Below are 23,840 nucleotides of genomic sequence, written 5' to 3'. Positions count from 1 at the left end.
ATATATATATTAACTTAACTTAATTTAAGTTCAGCATTTCATTTAGCAGCTTTTTTTTACTTTTATTATGATGAAGATTCAGTTATTTGCTATTATAAACTTATCTAAACTATTTCCCTAATTTATACAGCATAAAAACGGAAACAAAAAAAAAAGAAAAAGAAGTAAATAAAAGCCTTATTTCACTCATTCATGCATTAAAATTAATTCCATTCAAGAAGATTCAGTTACTCGCTATTATAAACTTATCTAAACTATTTCCATAATTTATAAAAGCTTTTATTATGGCTTTGATAAAACTTTGATTATTTTTAAGTTAAAATTTACAATAAATTTACAGCATAAAAATGAAAGAAAAAAAGTAAATAAAAATTTTATCTCACAAATTCATGCATTAAAATTAATGCTATTACAAGTATTAATGTAGTTTTTCAAGAATTTTATTTTTACCATTACAATTATCAGATAAAAGATAGTTTTGTCGGTAAATTTTACGATTAAATTAATTCGGTATTTCTATTATCACAGTTTCAAAATTATTTGAAACAATACCAAAAATAAAAAGTTTTCTATGGTCACATTTCCCCAGTCTATCAATTCTAATAAAATATAATATAAGTAGTATAATAATATGAATAGTATAATGAAAATGCATAAATTGAAAAAAAAAATTTGTATTAAGTTATTTCCGTTTTATTGCTTTAGTAGCTGTCTTTTTTTTTCAGAAATTACATTTTTCAGTTAACTATGCTCTGATATCTTTCATAATGATGCAAAGAATTGCTTGAATTATATTTTAAATATTTCGACAAGAAAATAAACATAGTATTAGGTTAGGCAGAAAAATTTATTTTATAAACTTTTTTCAACATAATATACCCTAATAGATAGATAGATAGATAGATAGATACAGAGAGAGAGAGAGAGAGAGATTTTCAAATTTTTCACAAAATTGTTTAGACTTCACTGCTTTTCTCTGTGCGTCTTTATATATCAATTAAGCTTTTCTTTTAAATAATAAATAATATTCTTATATTTCTTTTAAATACGATACATTATTTTTCGGAAGCAAATAAATAAATAAATAAAGTGTTAAATGGATATAATACTCGCCTTAAAATGCAAATAAGATTAGAAATATTAACAGCAATTCAAACCTATTTTAACTTAATCAGTAACCCAATTATCTTAGTCGCTTTATTTCTTCCCTTAAAATTTACTTTCTAATTCGTATATTCGTAAGTCAATTTATTTTAATAAAATTTTCTTCGAAATTCATATCAAAATTTTTCATAAAAAAGAATTTATAATTCTTCAAATATACAAAATGAAATTAAATCAAGTTGCGCATTTAAACGTTTCTTTTTTTTTTCAAAATGAAAAATAATATCCATATTGAGATCACTAATATTTTCTAACTTAATTATTAACGCAATTATCTCGTAAAATAATTATCTATTTAAGTTATCTTCGTATTTATAAATGAGTAATTTCAGTTTAATGGCTTTTATATGCATCTCATTATATTTCGAGCAATTCAATTAAATTTCCTGGAAATTTATTTCATTTCTTAGAAGAAACAAGCAAAAAAGTTGATTTAATTATTTTAAATGAGCAAAGTAAACAGAATAAAAATAAAACACCCAAATAGCTTTTGATCTATTGAACGGATTTCTGCATAATAGGACTCAATCTCAATGGTTTAATTAAGTATTATCTTAATATGCTGACTAACTAGTGTAAATGATTTCTTAAGTTTCTAAATCATAAGCAAAAACATGCTTTCTCAAAATAAACATACCGCTTTTCGACAGATTTGGATTTTTAATTTCAAAAATACATGGGGTTAGCCAAAATATGGAATATGCGGCCCCCATAGTTAGGTTAGAAGAACAATAAAAAATTAGGATCTTTTATTGTTAATTTCACATTTCACCTTACCTCGAGAACTTTTTAAGCAAATCGAAATTTATTTTCAGACAATAATAAAATTTATTTTGCCATAAATAATTCCTGGCAAAAAATAACTTTCATTACTTTTTATAATTTGTTTAATAACAGTCTAAAATCTTTTGAATTTTAAATTACTCAAATTGTTATATTATTTTAAAAGAATGTAATATTAATTTGCAAATTACAAAATTTTAGAAAATCGGATGAAAAATTCTTGAAGAATGAAATTTTAAATATATGACATTTTAAAATTCGACTTTTGATGAATTTATTCTTGAAAATAGGATTTCTCCGAGAAAGTACGTTTTTATGTGATTTCGTTAGATGAAATATCGTCGTATTAATTAACATATTTATCCTCTTCATTACCTCTGTCCACATATGACAAAGTGACTTCGCTTCTTAGCTTCTAAAAGCACACTATAAGAAAATTAATAGTTCTTTCCCTGAAACATTTGTGGATGCTGAAGTGCTCTGGAGATTCCATAATAGATACAGAACATGTAAGTAATTTTGGTAGAATTTCACATTAACAAAAGTAATTTTTGAAAAAATAGAGGCTAAATCCACATGCTCGAAAAGGCAACTAAATTTAAATATTTTATAATTCAGTTTCTCTGAAAATAATTTTCTCTTTCGACTTAGTAGCTCCGTGATCTGTATAAGGCGTGATGACGTGATCTGTATTTAAATTATACTTACTTAATATTTAATTGTCTAAATTTATGAGTGCGTTGCAATCAAGTGAAATCTCATAGTATTATGAGTATTAAATTTTATATCCATTTAGCAATATTTTTGTGTTGTATCTTGATTGTTTTATATTCAAGCACATACATACATTTAATAACTTTAATTTTTTTTTCTTCATAATTTTGAAATTTTTTTACCCAAGGATTAAATATTTATTTTTTTGTAGTTAATGTTAGATTCTTTTCAATAATTATTCATATCGCGTGGTTTGCATAATTAAATTAGCTTTGTAGCAGATATTTCATGCAGTTATATATTGGTAATCATTGGAATTGCATTTAGTAATCTTATTGTAAAGTAATCTAGCTCTTTTTAAATGATTTCTTTAAATAATTATTAAATCTATGCAGCATTGTACTTAAATAGACCATAATACATAATTGCGCACGTTTGTGCACTTTAGGTGCAATTTAACTTATGGAATATTTATATTTTTTGTTTAGTTAATACTTTGAGGTCCACATATGTGTATCTAAAATTATTAGCTCCCTTGGCAGTATAAATCATATTTCGTTCATTTTGTTATGTCTTATGACAGTGAGATGAAAATTTGGAACTGTAAAATACTTTTTACTGTATTCCTTTATACTTCAGTAGTGAAGAGGTTATGGTTAGACCATTGAACTGCTGATTCCTAGTACGTGAAAATTTGATCTTTAAAGCCAAACATAATTCAAGGAGTTCTTTTTTTGCGCATTGAGCATTTTTGCATCAAAAATAAATAAATAGATAATATATTATGTAGGTACAAATCAAGTATAATAAAATCAAGTCAGGCTTGCGCCAAGAATGTAAATAGTACTTCCAATATTGATATTATGACTCCGTTTTAAATCCAACTATCTTAGATATTAAATTTTTTTTCTAAAATTTTAATTCAAAAACTACTCAATATTTAACATATACACGTAGAAAAAAAATTCTATCTCTCTAAAGTAATTACATTTCGGGTAGAAAAAAAAGGAAAACATAATTCTGGTAAATAAAACGAAAATGTGCGGTATTTAAATAATTTATTTAGTAATATATATGTTGGGGGAACGGAATATGGTGGCTGTTTACCGAAAATTCCAGTTTTCCAAATTATACCTCCTATTGGCACACATTTCATAAGAAAATGAAAAGTAAATTTATTGAATAAATGGTTTTTATGCCATGTTCTGAATTATCATGATAAAATTACCGAATTGTACCACATTTACCAAATTTTGTAACATATTATAAAATCGTATTTTGTTGTTAATTTTACCAAGATCATTTTCAAGGTGATTCGATAAAAATTGCTGAGCTTTTTTGGTGTTACCATGGAGCCAGTAACACGGTAAATTTTACTATATTCCGGTAGCTTTAACCATACTTATATATATATATATATATATATATGANTTTACTGTGAAAATGGAACTATATATAAAATTTTAAATTACTGGCATAAAATATGATCTACAAATTAAAATTGCTTTTATAAGAACGGACCCTCAGTCTAAAGTAAGAGTGTTGATTGAAATCTAGTTTCAAATTGCGCTTTGGCATTAATGATGACTATGATTTTCCACCCCCTCAACATAAAGGTATTAGATGGGGGATGAGGGGGATGGAAATTGACGCGTGGCTTGAGTGGACGTGCTACAGGTCCCCTGAGATGCGCCGTACTCTGTGGTGCGGAAAGACCGAAAAGCAGACATATTCATCACGTGACCTCCCCTAGGACCCCTCATGAATGAAGAGCAAAGCAAACATCCCACAAACTACCAGGTTCCCAGAGTCAATCTTTGTAAGTTGAAGAGCATTAAAAATTATAGTATCGGATTTCATCATATTAATTTGATCATCAAAAGTTTTGTTCCCGATAAGGGGTTTAAATTTTGTCTCTGAAAATAATTAAGAGACCAAATATGTTAAGAATATGTTTTAGTGAATTGAAATAAATTTGGATTACTACGAATGTTTTAAATTGTTGAAGTATCATTTCATTAAACGCGTAACTTTTAAACCAAACGGAACTCTCAAAGGTAAAATTATTCAAATACTTACTATGCTTCAAGTGCTATTAATACACTTTTATACTTTTAATTATTCTCCGGTTCAGGGAATATGCACTGAATAATACAAGTCAGTTAATTTGTTTTTTTAATTTCATAAAAACTGGAGAGATTATTCCGAAATCTTCAACTGCAATCAACTCAACTACGACAACAATTCAAACCACAATTACAACAACAATTACAACTACCACAACAATAATTTTAGTTCATTTTATTCTCTAGCCTTATTCAGTCCCGCAGTGGACTGATCGTTAAGACACGGTTCCCACCAGATCACCGAAGTCAAGCATCACTGGCTGCGGACAGTGTGTTGGTGGGTGGCAACTTGGATTAGTCTGCGTAGATTCCGAGGGTATGCGCTATTGGCTCTCGTTAAACTGTTCTACCGTAAAGTGTTTGGCTTCGCGTGCAGGTCGTCGGACTACCAAAGCGGGGGTGCCATCCCCTATGCAGAGCATCAAAATTGTGATGGCATGCCTTCGGATCATCCTCAGAGATGTTTCCCAGACAGTCGCCAATAGGCCCTTGTGCAGCTCTAGTGCGACGTAATTGAACTACTACAACTACTACTACTAGCCTTATTCACTGTAATTCAATATACTCAAAAAGTTGACATAGTAGAAATGAAAATTTATGTCTTTATCTTTTTATTTTTATTTTGATAGAGATTTGTATACTATTATGTTGTGAGTAATTTGACGCATTAAACTAATTTTTAACTATTCCGTGCTTATATTGTTGCATTAAACTGCAACTTTACTAAATTTGATCCGCTTCTATTTGCTTAGAGATCCGAAAATCATATTCCACTTTATCTTTCCATTAATAATAATTCCCCTTAGTCTACAAATGTATGAGACGCAATGGTTCTGGGGTTTAAAGGACTTAAATATTTTTGTAAGGAACTGGGGTTCTATCCCCAGTGGAGACTTGAAGCCTACCCAGATCCAATGAACCCTACCTAGACCAATGGATAACAGCTTGTCAGGGAAGTGAAAGTGGCCTGTGCGCAATGCTGATCGCATTGCCCCAATCATTCCGATTGTCACGAAATTGTGGAGCCTTAACCATCACCCCCTGGTCCACAAGAAGCTATCTGGGGAATGCTTTACCTTACTACAAATTCATAGGTTACATTGCTTTCAATTTAAAGTGCCGAAATTAGTTATTATAGATCGTTTGATCTATCAACAATGAGAGAAAAATTATTGTCAAAATTTCTTCGTTTTTGACGAAATTATTTCCTGGGAAATGCATCAAATAGGCATTTCGTCAAATAGAGAAAGTTGCTATCTTCACTTGTTTTCGCTGAGAAAAAAATGTATGGAACAGAAGAACTAACGGAATATGGTAACATTTATGGTGTTTCTGGCTCTATGGGAACACCAAAAAGCTGGGTAATTTTTGCAGAAACGCTTTGGAAATAACTTTGGCAAAATTAATATGGTATCATGTGATAAAATTTAGCAAATGAGGTAAGTTTATCATGATGCATTAGAAAATGGCATAAAAACCATTTACTCGGTTAAATTAACTTCTCACCTTTGTATTTTTTGCTAAGTGTATGAAAAGCAGATCTATAATTTTGAAAATCAGAATTTCAGGTTAACTATTTACATATGAACGGAATAATTATCAAATGTATGGTTTAAATATCGTATATTTTGGTTTTATTAACTAGAGCAATTTTTTTGTTATTGTTGCTAGAAATGTCATGACCATACAGGACGGTAATTTTACAAAACTTTTTACTAATATTGCCAAAAGCTAACTTTAAGCATTACTAAATAGCTGCAGTTTTTGTAAAATATCCAAATAAGTGAAGGGTGTATTCATGAGTAGTTTTAGTATCTAAGCAAGAATTACCTAGAACCGTATCTTAACCATGTATTATAAAAATAATTAAAATGAAGAAATTACTTGCGATGAAGTCTTAAACCATTAGAAAAAATATTCTCGCTGGAATGTTTACCCATTTAAATATCACGACAACAACTACAATGCATGAATCGAAAGAATAAAAATTGTTATTTACTTATGTTTTACTATAAGACAATTAGTGAAAGAAAAAAAAAATATTTAAATTCATAAAAGTAATTATCGAATATTTTGAGTGAGGTACCAAATATGATGAAATTTTCTGTAGTTTTTAAATATATAAATATTTTTGCTAAATTCTTTAATGCTTAATTAAATATTTTTGCTAAATTCTTTAAAGCTTAATTAAATATTTTTGCTAAATTCTTTAATGCTTAATTAAATATTTTTGCTAAATTCTTTAATGGATAAAAAAAACGAAATGTAAACTGTAAAAAAAACGAAGCAGAATTATGAAGAAGTGTTACAAAAAAATGTCCAGAACTAATGGATGCCAATAAGTAAGCAAAACTGCTTTTCATTTTCTTTTCACCGGTGCTTATTTTAAAGTTTTCTCATAATAAACATTTACAGGACTTTTATGTTCGTCATGATTGCATTTTTCATAATTGCACTCATTCTTATGACTAGAATATTAATATTTTTAATGTTGCATTAATTAAATTTAACACTGGAGAGACAGGTAGGGACTTTTGACCACTCTTTCTGCTGCTTTGTAATTCAAAAAATTATTTGCTGAAAGTATCGAGTAGTTCTGACTTTTCATAATTTGATCCAATTTAAGTGTTTATTTAATCATTCATGGGTTAGCCTTAGAGAAAAGTATTCATAGAATCTTATATCTAGAGCAGTAGTTGCCAACCGGCTGCCGGCGGGCCACATCCGGCCCTCGAAGCCCTTTTTGTGGCCAGGGAACTAAAATATATTAGTTGTCATTTTTTTTGCGGGCAATTTTTGTAAAAAATCTATTTGGGTTTAAAGCACTTTTCTTCGTTAAAAAAACAATTTCTTCGTTAAAAAAAAAAAACAATTTCTTCGTTTCTGTGAAATGTAACATACCAACGGTGCAAAAAAAAATTTCTTAGGTAATAATCTACTTATTTTAATTTGTAATTCAATACTTCTGTTTTGTACAACTTGATAAAAATCAGACAGTAGTATTTAATGTTCCTTCAAACATAAAAGAGTCCGTTATACAATTTTGATAAAGTTGCAGTTCGCCATTTGACTGGTGTTTTTAATTGTGGCCCCCGTCCTCATGTAAGTTGGAAGCCCCTGATCTAGAGCAACGGGAGGGGCCAGAGTGTCCCCTAAGATATTTTGGTAGATATCCTCAAATTCTAGATAGATTTGGGTATAAGATACCCTTTGGTAGGCATGAGATACCCCAGTTTTATTGAAAGAAACATGAGTATTTCAACTTATCTATAATTATTATTTACTGTGAAAATGGAACTAAATTATTTCAGAAACTGATGTAGAAATCTCCAGGAAAGATTATCTCTGTGTGGCGATTTCCTCTACTTATGACTACTTTTGGGACCACGTAAATTTTTCCACAGGCTTTGTGTTGAAGAAACCATCAAAATCTCTGCCAGCGAGCGGGCAAACAGGGAAGCACGAAAAAATATCAAAATAAAAGATATTGACAAAACAAATTAGATTCAAATGTATTCAAAATATTTCTGAGTGGCTCTTATTTAGAGAGCTCTTTTTGACGATTGCTGAAAAAGATTGACAACTTGATGTTACAGTCACACTGAAGATCACAATGCTATCAGTGACTTAGTTTTAGAGTTAGAAGTTAAATTTAGAAAAAGTTAATTTAAAGTCGCATCTCAAACAAACGAACTTCCAATTTTTTAAAGTAAACTTACTTTGATAATATAAAATTAAAATTAAATGAAAAAAAAAGAATTGTTTATTTATTTAAAATATTTCTATCATTCATAATTGGAAAATTTGTCTTTACATGCAATTATATCAATATTATTTCTATTAAGGCTAAATTTTATTCTTGGATCCGGTTTTCACGACGCCAATACAAGTGGCTTTTTCTCTCCAAGAGAATGACGCTGTGAAAAAATAAAATCGCTTGCAAAAAATTTATGTGCCTTCGATAACATTTTGCAGTCAATGGAGGTAAACCCTAAAAACGACCAACCTCCTTTAAAGACCATTTTACCGAGAGACAGAAAGTGGTCTCTTCCGAGAGGTTTCACTATATAATTGAAAATTCAGTGTTCCGTTAATCAAATATTTTCGTTAATCCAAATCGAATCAAATACCATAGAGTTTTAATGATCAAGTCGTTAATACATTGTTATCAAATTATTTATGATTTTATTTTGAGATTTTGGATTGTCTAAATAATTTACACACAGACAATCTGGAAAAGACCGCACTAGCTCCTTCAGAATTTCTAGATATACAGTAATGTTCTGCCTTTCTAACGTGAAACACTTTCAAATAATTTAAATTACTTTTACATCAGAAATATATTGATGCATATAGATTACCTGAACTCTTGCTTCCGTTAAGTTAATTTTCATAGCCAAGTCTTCTCGAGTAAAGACATCGGGGTAGTGAGTTTGAGCAAATGCTTTTTCTAACTCCTCCAACTAAAAACGTTTTAAAACAAAAATAATAAATATAACTTTCAATAATAATAAAAAAATTTATGTGAAATAAAATGAGTAATTAACACTGAGAAACAAATACTTTTCATTTATACAAATACTTGATCTTGCCTAATTTAGGTGTGAGGACTTCAAATATAAAGTTAGTTCTAAAATAACAGATTTTTTAAAATGAAATTTTAATTCTTCTATTTTTTGTCAAAATTTACAGGTTTAAAAACCTCATATTTAACAGGGAGTCCCGTAAATGTTGCCGTAAACTTCTAAGAGAGTTAGGACGCATCACCAAGATCGAAATTAAGCGATAATTGTCGTCGTGCACGGCTGGGAGCACTCCCCTGTTACGAAATGTTCAGAAGCACACAAAAAAATAAATATCCAATAATGATATTTATGCAATTTTAATCCAGATGACGTGCTTTAACTCCCCAAGAAGTTTGTGTTGAACATTTACACTCCCTTCCTTGTTGTGAATAACGTTTTTAAACTTGTATATTTGACAAAAACTGTACTAAGAATGTCATTTTCAAAAAAATCTGTAGTTCTAAGACAGAAACCGATTACAGATTTGAAAGCTGCTATACGAACGTATCTAAGATCTGTTAAAAAAATTTCATGCGACAGAAAACAAAACAAAAAATGCTCCCCAGTGTAATCAATTTTTTCAAATCATGTAGTTTTTCCCAGAGCATGACATGGAAGTGTTAAAATTTTCTGACAGTTCGCAAAGTATTATTTTTAGAAGTAATTAAAAAGAAAATTAATAGATGCTCTATAGTAATAAAATTTTTTTGAAAAATATCTTAATTTAAATATATTAAATTATTATTCACAAACATTATAGCAAAATAAATGTATTGAATTGCAGTTATGTCGTTTTCAATTTAGACATTTTTAAAACTAATATACATATATCATATATAATATACATATATTATATACATGTATTACTGTACATATATCATATATCCCAAACTATTTTAATATGTATCTCTTTGTAACTACTTATTTGTTGTTGTTGTCGTTTGACAAGTGCAGAAAAGTTAAAGTACAAGTCAAATGGGACCGAAGGCATGGAGTACAGCCCTGGCCACATCTCCGACTTTTTCGGTATAAAGGGTGTCATGGCAGCAGTTGAGAACTACTTATTTAAGCCATTATAGCAATCTAAATAATATTGGTATATATTTTAGAAAATAAAAATGTACTGTCGCATACATGTGCACTGTAAAAAATTCCAGATTAAATTACAGTATGGAGTACTGGCACTTTGAGTGCATCGTCCGTAAAAGCAAATTTAAAGTATAGAATTTATTTCTACCGTAAAATATTGTACCATAAATTTTACAGTAATATTTCAAATTAAAGTGATTCAGTGATTATTATTGTAAATATTACGGTTTGTCAGATTTCGTGTTCGTAACAGGTTTCGTAAAAATAAACTTTAAAAAGTACTGACACCCTGGGTGATGGTACTTTTTAAATTAATTTCATTCGGAATATTTTACAGAGCAGAGCATGCAGTAATGTTTTTATCTATTGTAACAGTATTGCGTTGAAAGATAAACGCTATATTTAAATCAACCATTAAAACATGTATAAAAACATTTCTATTTTTTTTAGTTTATATAAAGTAAACACGTTAAAATTAAAATCACTGACATTTAAGTTTTAATCGTGCTTTTCTCTAATCAAAATCCCCTAACGTGTTGACATGATGCAAAACTCGAACAATTTTCTTCAATATCACTTTTCGAAAAGTGGCTTAAAGATAATTAAATTATTAACATACGAGTAAAATTACACATCTCCAAAAAACTCAAATAAAATGTATCTAAAACAATTTCTTTGTCTTTTTCAATCGTACCTGGAGTTAAGACAAAACTTAATTTAAATAAAGTATGTTCATCTTAAATAAAATCTGTCCATTCTAAATAAAATATGTTCCACGTGAACTAAGATACGCAATGCAATGGACAGTTCTTAAAACGTAAGATCATAACACAGAACTAAACTTTAAGCTCTGTTAACAATTAAGTTTAAAATCAATTAACAATAAAAAAAATTTGAGTAAATTTGAGTAATACCGACGTATTTTGAGTAATACCGACGCTTTGTGTGCACCACCCGTAAAAGCAAATTTACCGTAAAATATTATACCGTTATTTTTATAGTAGTATTTATTAAATTACAGTGATACAATGATTTTATGGTAATAGCTGTAAAAGTTACTTTAAAATAATTTTTCAAAGATTCAAGTATTTTTATGCTTTTATGAATTATTACTGTAAAAAAGTGCCAAAGTACATGAAAAACAGGATTGTCCAAAAGATGTAATGCACACAAAGTCAATAATTTTTCTCACAAATTTATTACTTAAGATAATCTGATGTCTTAAAATTCGATGAAGAAAGTTATAGGTTAATTTGATTTATCTAGGAAAGCATATTGCATAAGTGGGGAATATTAAGCGCAACTAGCATATAAATGTCAAGAAGATTTAGAATCAGCTACTGTTAACGCTAATATTCTCACCATTTGAGAAGCGCCCCAATACCAAAAGCAAATTTTACATCAAAATAATTCAAATCACAAAAAACTTTGCTTACATTGTAAGATATTCTAGATCAAATTACGGTGAAATGTCTCGGCATTCAGGGCCCCTGTACTTTTTACCGTAAAATCAATTTTTACCAGAACATGTTAAAGAATGAAAAATCTAATAAACCGTAATAGTAAAGTAATAATTACAGTAAAACCTCTGAATCACTCTAATTAAATATTACAATAAAAATTACGGTGTAATATTTTACGCAAAAGCGGATTTTATTAATGATGCATCCAAAGTGCTTGTACTTTGTGCAGTAGTTTCTTTGGGAATGTTTTACAATGTACTTACAACTCCAAAAATTTTCTTGCAAACACTAATACTTATAGATTCCTTAAAAACATGCATTCGATCAAACCTACATTTATAAACATCATGATAGAAAACATTTAAAATAAATGAAGTTAAATATATATATCAAATAACTTTTCTACAACCTGCAATTTAGATAATTAAAGATCTTAGTTAAAAATGATATTAATGATAATGCATAATAATAATGAATAGTAATAATGATAATCTTAATGATATATAAAGTATAAAATGTATGCATAATAATACAAAAATTTTATGATATATAATACATAAAATCAGCTAACCTGTTGAACAGAGAATGTTGTTCGATTTCTTCGTTGTTTTCGGCGCATAAAGCTTTCATCGTGAAGTTCACTTTGGTATCCATAACTAGCATCTACAATATTCAGATAACAATCAGATATCAACAAAACAAGTATAGCTAATACTTTCTTGCAAAAAGTTTTTTTCCTCTTTCGGTGAAAAAGGCAAAAATGCACTGCAAAATGTCGAAGAATTTTCTCTCTAATGATTGTCGCGGGTGAATGCTAAAGTTTTTAGCCAAAATATATACAGCGCCTTGATGTGGTAAAAAGCTTAGCTACAAGGCAGACAACTATTTTGTCGTTTCTTTTTTTCATCATTGTCAAATGAATTTGTGACTTTCTTAATCGGTTATCTACTTGCTTTAATTCTATAAAATGTATAGAAATTTTTTCTCATAGAATTTCGTGAAAGGAAACCCAATACATTGTTTTTTAGAACCTAAAATAATTTTCTTTTTGACTCAATCAGTTTACCTTCCCACTATTTTTCTTGTTTCCAAATTTATTCCGATATGGAATACAATAAGGCTTGACATACAGCATTTATCCTTCTTAACTAATAGAAGAATAAAAGCAAAAAATTTTTTATTTACTTTTTTGCTTCTAATGAAATTTTTTTTTACCAGATAATTTTTTTCGATAAATTATCAATATATATTTTTTCTTTGTTTATAGTAATATTTATCATGTTACAAAATTAAATGATGAATGTAAGCATAGAAATGTATAAAGATATATCAGAGATATTAAAATGAGTATAGAGTTTAAAAGAGTGTTTTAGGATATTTCGATAGTATAAATTAAACATTTTCAATTGAATAAGGAGCTCTACAGTAACTAAGTCAGAAAGTCCGAATAGAAAGATTACGTGCTGGAAAAAAATTCATTTAATGTAAGTTGAGAATCGTTTAATTATTCGTCACTATTGTTTTTTTTATTTATTTAATTTTCCGAACTACGTGTGAATTATTATATAGCGAATGAATAAACAGAAAGAATGAGTGACTAAATCTGGAGCTAATTTTTTTAAAGTCCACCATTTAATCAAAATTCTAATTGAAAAATTCGGCGAGTTTTTCTTAATACAAGCAAATATCCGTAGTAGGAGTGCATAAACAACAGTTTCTACAATTTTATGTTCATGAAATCATATTTGCTGCTAAAATATACAAGTAATTTGAGCAAGGGAAAAAGTAAACTGAAAAGATGTATAAATAAAAAATTCAAAAGGAAAAACACTGGTGCAAATTTAGAAATTATTTGCAAGTGATAACACAAAATGTACTTATCAGAATATGCTTTTCATAAATGATGCAAAAGATAAAAAGACTCAAATTTGCTGATAAAAATAAGCACTAAGGTGGTGTAGTAGATAAAGCCTCCGTTCAATCCACAAATAGCGAACTGGGGGTCTAGAATTCAATCCAGCGGTGTTTATAAACAGCAAGATGCATGTTAAATCAGTCGTGGCTGAAAGTCCTCTGATTGGTTACGGGGTGAAGTTTGGGGAAAGGTGTGCCAACTCAGGCACTGTCCGTGTCGTCTGAAAGGAGTCAAAATTACGTGGCAATCCTACCATGGCCGTTAAAAATAGATCCCTGAAGAACTACCATTGTGCTTGGACATATTTGGGTAATGTGCTAATAAAAGTAAAATAACGATAACAGAGTACCACTCTTTTAGAAAATTCAAACTAATTTTTATCAATTTATAGCGAATTTTCCATCCAATGAAATGGAATAAAAGTAGTTTCATTTCACAATGCTTCTCTCGTTGAGAACAACACTTATTCGTATTTCCGTAACTTTTTCTACATATTCTCGGATCTTCACGTTCTAGGAATCAATCTTATTGGCTTAAGGGGGTGACCTCAAATATGCTAATTAATAAGTGCAGACGGTACTTTAAGTTATGAAATCAGACACAAAAACGACTTTCTCTGAATAAACATACCTTTTCTTCGACGGATTCGGATTTCTGTCACCCAAAATATAGAGGGTTATGGCAATTTGGGAAATATAGTCTCCTTAGTTTGGTCAGGATAGCGGTCCAAAGTTTGGATCCGTTAATATTAATTATATTTTTTGTTTATTTCGCCATATCTTCAGAACTGTTAAAGTGAAATTAAAATAATTTTGCACACAATTATAAAATTCGCTTATCGAAAAGTAATTCCGTGCAAAATATAACTTTAAGTAAATATCAATTATTGTTTATTATTTTACTTAAAAATGGTTGAAAAATTTTGGCATACAATATATTACATCAATTTAAAGAATGTAATTTTCTGTAGCAAAATGCAAAATTTGAGCTAAATCGGTCGAATAGTTCCGGAGAAATCGAATTTTAGGAATACGGTTTCTTTAAAATTCAATTTCTCAGGCACTATTCAACCTATTTTGCTCACAATTTGTATCTTTCCATGTGAAATTACATTCTTTTAGATGATGCAAAAAATTTTATATATTACTGTTCAAAATTTAATAAAAATAAATGTAAATAAAATAATAAAACTTATAAATATTTATTAAAAGGCATTTTTTGCATGGAATTATATTTAGACAAACGAATTTTAAAATTGTGAGCGAAAACTTTACATTTTGCATGCAAAGTTATCAATATGTGGTGAAATATGCAATTAATATTCTCATTCGTGTAAATAAACGGTAAAATATTGCCTTCGTGTTATTTACGCCAACGATGCCTAACAACTTTTGGTAATCATTACAAATTGAAAAGAAAAAAAAAATTTTGAACTAAAGATCTAAATTGCTAGATCTAATGTTTATCTAAAGATTAAATATCTAATTGCTAAATAAGAATTTAATCATTATTATTATTATTGGCACCAATAATGCTCAATTAATTTTAGTATCGGGTATTACTTTTATTATATTGAATTGTGATTTTAAATTACTAAATATATTGATATTGGTAAAAAGGCTCTTATGGCCCACTGAAGGAGATTTTCACAGGAGAAAATTGTTGATTATGGTAATTTTTCTGGTATAATTCTTTCAGTTTTCTGCGTGATTTCGTAGTGTTGATTTACACTGATTCATTGGTCATTTACTTTTTTCACTACATTCAAGAACGGGTATTCATCTTATTTTTTAATAAAACTTTTTCTATAGAGCTGATTTATACTGATTCATTGATCATTTACTTTTTTCACTACATTCAAGAACGGGAATTCATCTTATTTCTTAATAAAATTTATTCTATAGAGCTGATTTATACTGATTCATTGATCATTTACTTTTTTCACTGCATTCAAGAACGGGTATTCATCTTATTTTTTAATAAAATTTATTCGATAGAGCTGATTTATACTGATTCATTGATCGTTTACTTTTTTTCACTGCATTCAAGAACGGGTATTCATCTTATTTTTTAATGAAACTTTTCTTATAGAGATGATTTATTCTGATTCATTGATCATTTACTTTTTTCACTTCATTCAAGAACGGGTATTCATCTTATTTTTTAATATAATTTATTCTATAAAACTTAAAATAGCTTACATTTATTAAATGAATTTTCTTCATTGACATTTCGACCTAAACATAACCAAAAAACCAGCATTTATTGAAGTACATCTATAACTAGCATCTACAATATTCAGNTTTTCTTATAGAGATGATTTATTCTGATTCATTGATCATTTACTTTTTTCACTTCATTCAAGAACGGGTATTCATCTTATTTTTTAATATAATTTATTCTATAAAACTTAAAATAGCTTATATTTATTAAATGAATTTTCTTCATTGACATTTCGACCTAAATCATGGTAAATCTTAATTCATAGTAAATCTTAATGGCAAATCTATAACGAAGTTAAATAAATATCAATTTTACTACCTACAAATAATAACATGCAATTTCGATAATTAATGATTTAAGGTAAATAATAATAATAATAATAATAATTAACTAATTTATAATTTTATCTTAGTTGTACTAAAAATACATTTGGGATAGTCAGAGCAGTTATAAAAGTTTAAGACTCATGAATAATTATAACAATTTTTTTTATACTTTTCTGAAAATATTCCTAAAAAAAACATTTAAATGCCTCACCTACACTTTCATATTTTTAAAAATCAGCAATAAATAAATAAATTGTTTTGAATATTATACTTTTAAATATATATTTATTTTCTTTAGATAAATTTTAATTTTTTTTTACTATCTATATATATTTTTTTAAAAAAATTGAGTTTGAAACCTGACTATGAATTCAATTGAAGTATAAAGTGATAAACTTCTTTCAAATTAAATATGAAAATCAAATCATTTTATTTGTTTTATGCTTATTTTTATGCAGGATTATTTTTTTAAATTTAATTATATCTCTGTAAATATTTTATTACAATTTATTTAGATAAATTGCAAAATTAAATTAGGGCACTACAGAATAAAAGAAATTGGATTTACGTTATTTCTTATTTGATACATTTCTCACCTTTTTCAATAAATCCAATGAAGACTCTTCTTTAACTCATGTTACATTTAACAACTTTAGATGTTACTCATAATATCATATACTTAGCGTGAAATGATATTCCTTATTCAATTTTTCATACAAAATTGGTTTTAAAATAAATATATACCAAAATGCTTTTATAAATATATCTCCAAACAATTCTGTTAACAGCATTTGCTTCGCGTTATAGAACCGATATATTTACTTCAAATTTTTCCTTATATCGATATCATATAAACTATATCGATAACACTTTCAACGACTCTCCGAGAAAAATCACTCCAAGGCAAAAATGGGGAGGAGAAAAGGGGTGGTAAAGAGCGTCTCTGAGCGGAGCCGAAATCTAAAGCTCATTTTCCACTTTGCATAATAAGATTTTGAAAACAGAAAAACGCCATATTCCGTTCGAAAATTCAGAGTCGAATATTCGAATTGATTTAAAAAGATTATGAGCTCTGAATGCATAGCCGTGGATAAGATTAGCTATAGCTCTCCCAGAATATAGAGCGTGATACTTTTACTGCCAAGACTTTTTGAGACTGCAGGGCACGGGCATTGGTGTCAAAGCGTTTTGCCCCAACTCGACCCCCGCTACCATCTTTTACTCTCTTCCGCCTTTAAAGTTGTTTTTCCCCTGCGCTTCTCTAAAACCCATTAATGTTAAGAGTACGGCATAGGGTTACTGATACTGTCGCCAATACAAGCATGAATACTTTTATGTAAAGTTCTGTTTGGCGAACCATAAATATATTCTTTACAAAACAATTTTTTTTTATTAAGTAGGATTCTTCTTCTGAAAAATAACTTTTAAATTGTGTTTCCAATTAAAAGACTTATAACCTTTTTCGATGCAGATGTTGCCAGTCCCGAATTTTTATAAAGACACTAAATTCAGAAATATTACAAACCACTAGGAATTCAAAACTGTTTGTTTCTAAATGTTCACCAATTTTTAGTTACCACTATTCAAGCAACAAAGAAAAATAAAGTGTGAATACTCTGTGATACGAATACAATACTTTTCAATAAGAATACGCTGTACTGTCTGAGAGCACAGTTTTAATCAGGCCACTATGGCCTGATTAAAATTAGTAAAATATATTTGTTGTTCCGCAAAAATTTAAGTAAATTATAATATTAAGAAAAACTTGGGACATTGGCAGATAAAGTTAAAAAAAATACTATATTTTAAAAAGTCGAACTCCATTATACATTAAAAAAATCAAATAAATCTATCATAAAACTGTCTATTTTAAGTATTTAAATAATTACTCATTAAAGCAATAATAAATTATTTTAGTTTATAAGACATTTAATCTGTATAAAAAAAATTAAATACCAGTCGATGAGAAGTAATGAAACTTAAATGACATAGATAAATTTATAAAAAGTCTGTAATCCTTCAATTTATTCAAAATTCAATTATTAAAAGAATAAGTAACTAATGTGAGTTATTATATATATATAACTATAAATATATAACTATAAATATAAAAATATTAATTCTCATATCATGTACTTTCGTTTTTTCCCTTGATAAATCATAGTTGAATAACCTTTCCACTAGTTATTTTATTAGCTTAAACAACTTTTTAGATTTAATTATATTAGCTTTCACAAGATTAAAAATTTTGCAATAGTTCTGAAAAGAATGTATGTTAAATTAATGACTTAATTTTTAAAAAAAGAAAGGGATGAACGCATCTCAAACTTTTATTAATGTATTTAAGTATATTTTTATAATCCTGCTGAGCTCTTTCGAAAAGAAAAGCTTTAGATTATGATGTGTTAAACTACCCTAGTGTTAAAATATTTTTTCTTCAATAAAAATCGTAAAATGAACTGTTCAAAAACCTCCTAAGTTATTAATAGGTATTAACGCCTACTTTTTTCAAAGTGCAAAGCACATGAAATTTAATCTGCAACTAAGTTTGATTATAAAAATGTATTATTTGTAACTAAAATTGATTATAAAAAATATATTAGTGTAATTTTTTGATATTAAAAAGTGAGTCTGGTAAAAACTTTTAAAAACTTTTTTAATATCTCCATTCCTTGAGTTTTTGATGAAAATATTAACTCCAAATACAAATGTCAAAATATTGTTCACGCCAAGAGAAGCCAAGACTTCAGCCAAATCTATATTGCTCTTTATTTCATCCTGGGGTTTTCCCAAGGGTAGCCAAGAGTTTGATGCGTTTATGGGAGTTAGGATTTGATCCAATTTGGTCCAATTACGGACAACGTTTCGAGAAAAAGGAGACTAGATAAAGGAAAAAAATCCCGGAGAATACAGTCTAGGGCCCAAAAAAAAGGAAAACAAACAATCAAATGGCAAAGAAAATTCTCTTTACTTCCACAAAAATGCGGAACCAAATCACGCTTGGAAAAAGAGAGCGCAAAGCAGGCTTAGTGGTTCCGATTTCAACATTTCTAGTCTTTATATACGTTTTTGAATCTGCATTTCTGGAAAATATGAACAGTTTTACCTCTTTCCCATTTTTACAATGATATCTGAATACTAAAATCCAGTTTTTTACTGGAAAAACGTGGAGTGGGTGTCGATGCTTTAAAGTTGTGGTTGCTCTTTTTAAAAGGTGCAGCGAGAAAACTGGAGAGCTATTTTGAAGCGTTTGCAAATAGGGTTTCTCAGAAATAGGCACTCCTGTTTTGAAAATCGGAAAAGAAATAAAACTATAAACCTCGTTTCAAACGAAAATACGTTTTTTGGCGTCCTTAACGCATGTTTGGTGGCATATTTATGAGAAGCTTACAAAGTGGTTGAAGATAAATTTTGGTTAGAATCGTTTCTTTTCGCTTCAAAACGTAGTAAATGGAAAAAGTAATAACTACGATAAAGTTTTTTTAAATAAAAGAAAAAACTCTATAAAACCCAATTTTTCGAAAGAATATTCAACAGTTGGAACTATATTTTCTTTTTAAAACTTTAGTTATTTTCACAGCGATGAAATAAATATATGCCCAATTTCACAACTTTTTTTATTCAAATATGCATATAGAAAAAGCGAATTTATATCATTTTAACCCTTTTTATATTTTACTTAAATTTGTTTTAAAATGAATGATATAAGGAACAAAAACATTATAACGAATGTTAAACATTAAAAAAATAAAAGTGAAAAGAATTTAGATGTTAGAAAGAAAGTTTTAAAATGAAAATCTGAAACAATGGAATATGTATTCATAATCGACATCTTAATTTAAGTAATAATAAAATTATTTTATGAATGTATACGCAAAAAATGGTAAATGATGCAAACTCTTTAAATTCTTAAAATCTAATATCTAAGCATATTAAAATTCCGTGAATACAAAGCTTAAAGGGATAAAACCCCAAGTTCTTTATGAAAATTATAGTTTGTAAGTTAATTAAACATTTAAATAAACACTTAAAACACTTAAATAAACACTTAAAACACTTAAATAAACACTTTAAATACACACTTTCAATGCGCAACTATTGTTATTAGAGGTTGGATAGAAATCTTAGCTGAAGATAAAAAAAATATATAAACTTCACTTTGTCAAATTAGAGCTAACCGAGATAAATAAATCGAAAACTAACTAATTGAGATTAAAATACACTGTTAGAAATTTTCAAAAAAAATTTTAAACAATTATAAATAACAATTTATTTAATTACTATGTTATCTTATTCAAAATAAATAGTGAAATAACCATAAATAAGATGATATTCAAACTGTTAACTGTAAGAAAAAAACCTCCATGTATTCCCGTATGTAGAAACCATTCACTACCCAACCATTCCCATATGTGTACCCCGGTACCGTATGGCAAAATTTATAACAGCGTAGCAGTCAAGAGAAATGTCTTAGCATTATGAAATCTATATAACGATATATCTATTTAGAGAGATTATATCGATTTAGCAATTCTTATGTGTATTTTAATCAATTGTTTTATGAGTAATATTTTTAGATGTATTTTAATTCATTGTTTCATGTTAAGGTGCATGCATATATTTAATAACTTCAAATTTTTGTGTTTTTTCCATAGTTTTGAAATTTTAATCCAAGAATTAAATATATTTTTATAATTAATGTTAGATTCTTTACAATAATTATTTATTTTGCTTGGTATGCATAGTTGAAATATTCCTGAAACTTATATTTAACGTAGTACTGCAATGTACTAAGAACAAACTTCGCATTCTTTTTCTAAATTATTATTAAATCTATTCGTCATCGTATTTAAATAAACTATAATATGCATGTTTGTTGCTACCTTAGGTGCAATTTAACATTTGATATATTTGTATTCGCTTACTTAAGACCTGAGGTTTACGTATGTGTACCTAAAATTATTATCCCCCTGGCAGTATAATACATATTTTCTTTGTAATACATATTTAATACATATACAGTTAATAGTACATATTTTCTTATTATTACTTATGGCAGTAAAATGGAAATTCGGAACTGTAAAATATTTTCTGTTATATTCCTTCATACTTCAGTAGTGAAGAAGTTAACGGCTATAACAGTTATTTTTTGTTTTCAATACAGCATAATCACGATTCAGTTCGTTCTATATATTTTTAGCTCTTGCATACACCAAACACTAATTCAGTTCTACGCAAGTTTGCCGATCCAGTCTTGCGAAATAAACTGTCCGATACAAAACCTAATTTAATACTATTTGCTCGAAAATAATTAAGAAATTTCCTTCTTCATAATTAATAGTCTTTTTTGGTTATGTGTTCTCATATCCTGACGACTAACAAACTTTATTTATGAGCGGAGAAAAAAATTACAATTACCTTAGTGTATGGTATTGATGTTTTTTGGTAAAGAAAACCACATAAATCTAGTATATAAATTCGAAATATTCGGCATAAAGACCATTCAGTTGGTAATTTCTCTGTTCATGTGATAATGGTTTACCAGGAAATTGTTTTCAAAATTATAGTTCTTATTACCACACATTTCGAAAAAAGCACAAAGCTTAAAAGTAAGTTAAACCAAATAAATAGTTTTTATAAATTATTTTAAGGTATCATGAGAAAGCTATCATGATTAACCGAATTTAATCACACATCATGAAATTGTATTTGATTGTTAATTTTGCCAAAATCATTATCAAAGAGCTTTGGAAAAAAATTACCGACTTTTTTGCTGTTACCATAGAACCAAAACACGATAAATTTTATAGTATTCTGTTAGCTTTAACCATATTTTTTTCTCAATTTGACATCAGGGTTTTGCTGAGAAGGGTCATCAGTTTTGGTTCCCTCACCTATTTTTTTTAATTGATAATTTTTGCTTATTATTATTCAAATCCATTTTGTCAGCGTAAAAATCAATGTAACATTTATTATATATCAGTAATACTCACACTGTGACGAAGCAGCAGAATATAAAGAAAATGGCAGATTTTGAGGACGAGAAGCAACTGCTGAGGAATTGACTGTGAGTGGACAGTAGCAGAACATCTTTACTCCTGTTCTATGAATCTATAAAAAGCAAGTTTAAAAAAATTAACTTCCTTATGTGACTTAAAATAACTACACTTTAAAAAGATTCATCATTAAATGATTTAAAGCAAAAGAATATTTCTTCGTAATATTTTTAAAATATTTCAATTTCATAATGTATTAAATTTGATTTAAAAAAATATATCATGCACTTTTAGGAATTTTGGAATGCATTATACTGTAATGTGAATGTTGATCAATAATTCCGTGCTTCTCAAACTTGATTGCACAATATTTGGCCTCAACTTCAGCTGAAACACGGTTCATTTTATCACTTTCTTAAAGCTGTACCAAATGGGGACCACATTATACTTCAACGCGTCATAAAGGAAAAAAGAGAGAATAGCGGAGAAAATTAAGAAAAAGAATAAGTTAATTAATAAGTTAATAAATTAATTCTTTTTATGCAGAACAAATTTCTTACGCTCATAGAAACCCAAAAAGAAAAAAGCATAAAAAACAGCCATTTTTGATATAGCTAGAATGCAAATTTAAAGTATTGTTCAAAAATTTCAATTTTTCTTCATTGCAATTTTAATTTACCATAGTATATAAGGGATTAAGTTTATTTTACCAAATTTTATTTTACAGCTTGTTTTTTATGAATTCTTAAAATATGAGAATTGATAAGGTGATCATTCATAAATAAAACTTATAATTTATTTTTTATTATTATATATAATTCATTATGTACATAATTTATTTACAAAAATTTTCATTTATATAATTTATTATTTAATAGGTATGTTTGTAAACAATTTTTTATAGAAACATCAAATTCGGATTCTTTTCTGAAAGATTCAATAGGCTCTGTTTAATGTTCATTTAATTTGAAAATTTATGAAAAAACACTGTAAAAGTTGTTCTATGAATTAGCAAGCAGAGGGTGGCTAGTTATAGGAAAATTAATAATTAATTAAAATATTGAATGCGAAATTATAAAAATGTTAAATTAAAAATTAGACAAATTAATTTTGATTAGATTAGAATAAATCAAAATCTTAAAACAGTTTTAGATTTTTTTTTCAACCAAAATGCAAAAAAATATAATATTTAAATTATTTATTTATATAGATAATAATTGAATAATCGAGTGCCTACTAAAAGATTGATTCCGAGTTCTGATAATACACACACGTCTTTTAATTAATCTCTAAAAAGTTTATTGCAATTACTTTCTCGATAAGTCATCAAGGATGGCATTTAAAGATCACCTTACTAATATTTTATTGTAAAAACTTTACTTGAATAGGTAAATAAAATTACCATTAATTTTATTTAATTCTGTTTTAAATTAAGGCTAAAAGAAAACAAAAGCAATAGTATGCGCAAATTATTAA

The 23,840-nt window shown here is 27.8% G+C and overlaps 1 protein-coding gene across 1 annotated transcript in view; it reads right to left on the bottom strand.

Moving 5' to 3' along the window:
• Positions 1 to 23,840, bottom strand: part of LOC107451767 (uncharacterized) — a 52,067-nt gene that overhangs the window by 14,116 nt on the left and 14,111 nt on the right. The window contains exons 2-4 of the mRNA XM_071179239.1: positions 22,362 to 22,479; positions 12,476 to 12,567; positions 9,149 to 9,250 (exon numbers count right to left, since the gene is read on the bottom strand). Of these exons, the coding sequence (XP_071035340.1) occupies positions 9,149 to 9,250; positions 12,476 to 12,567; positions 22,362 to 22,458 (291 nt within the window). The 5' untranslated portion in view covers positions 22,459 to 22,479. The remainder of the gene's footprint in view (positions 1 to 9,148; positions 9,251 to 12,475; positions 12,568 to 22,361; positions 22,480 to 23,840) is intronic.

Source organism: Parasteatoda tepidariorum, chromosome 3 (genome assembly GCF_043381705.1).
Source record: "Parasteatoda tepidariorum isolate YZ-2023 chromosome 3, CAS_Ptep_4.0, whole genome shotgun sequence".
Lineage (NCBI taxonomy): Eukaryota > Metazoa > Arthropoda > Arachnida > Araneae > Theridiidae > Parasteatoda > Parasteatoda tepidariorum.
Note: the sequence above shows the minus strand (reverse complement) of the source record. Positions and strands in the feature narration are given on the sequence as shown.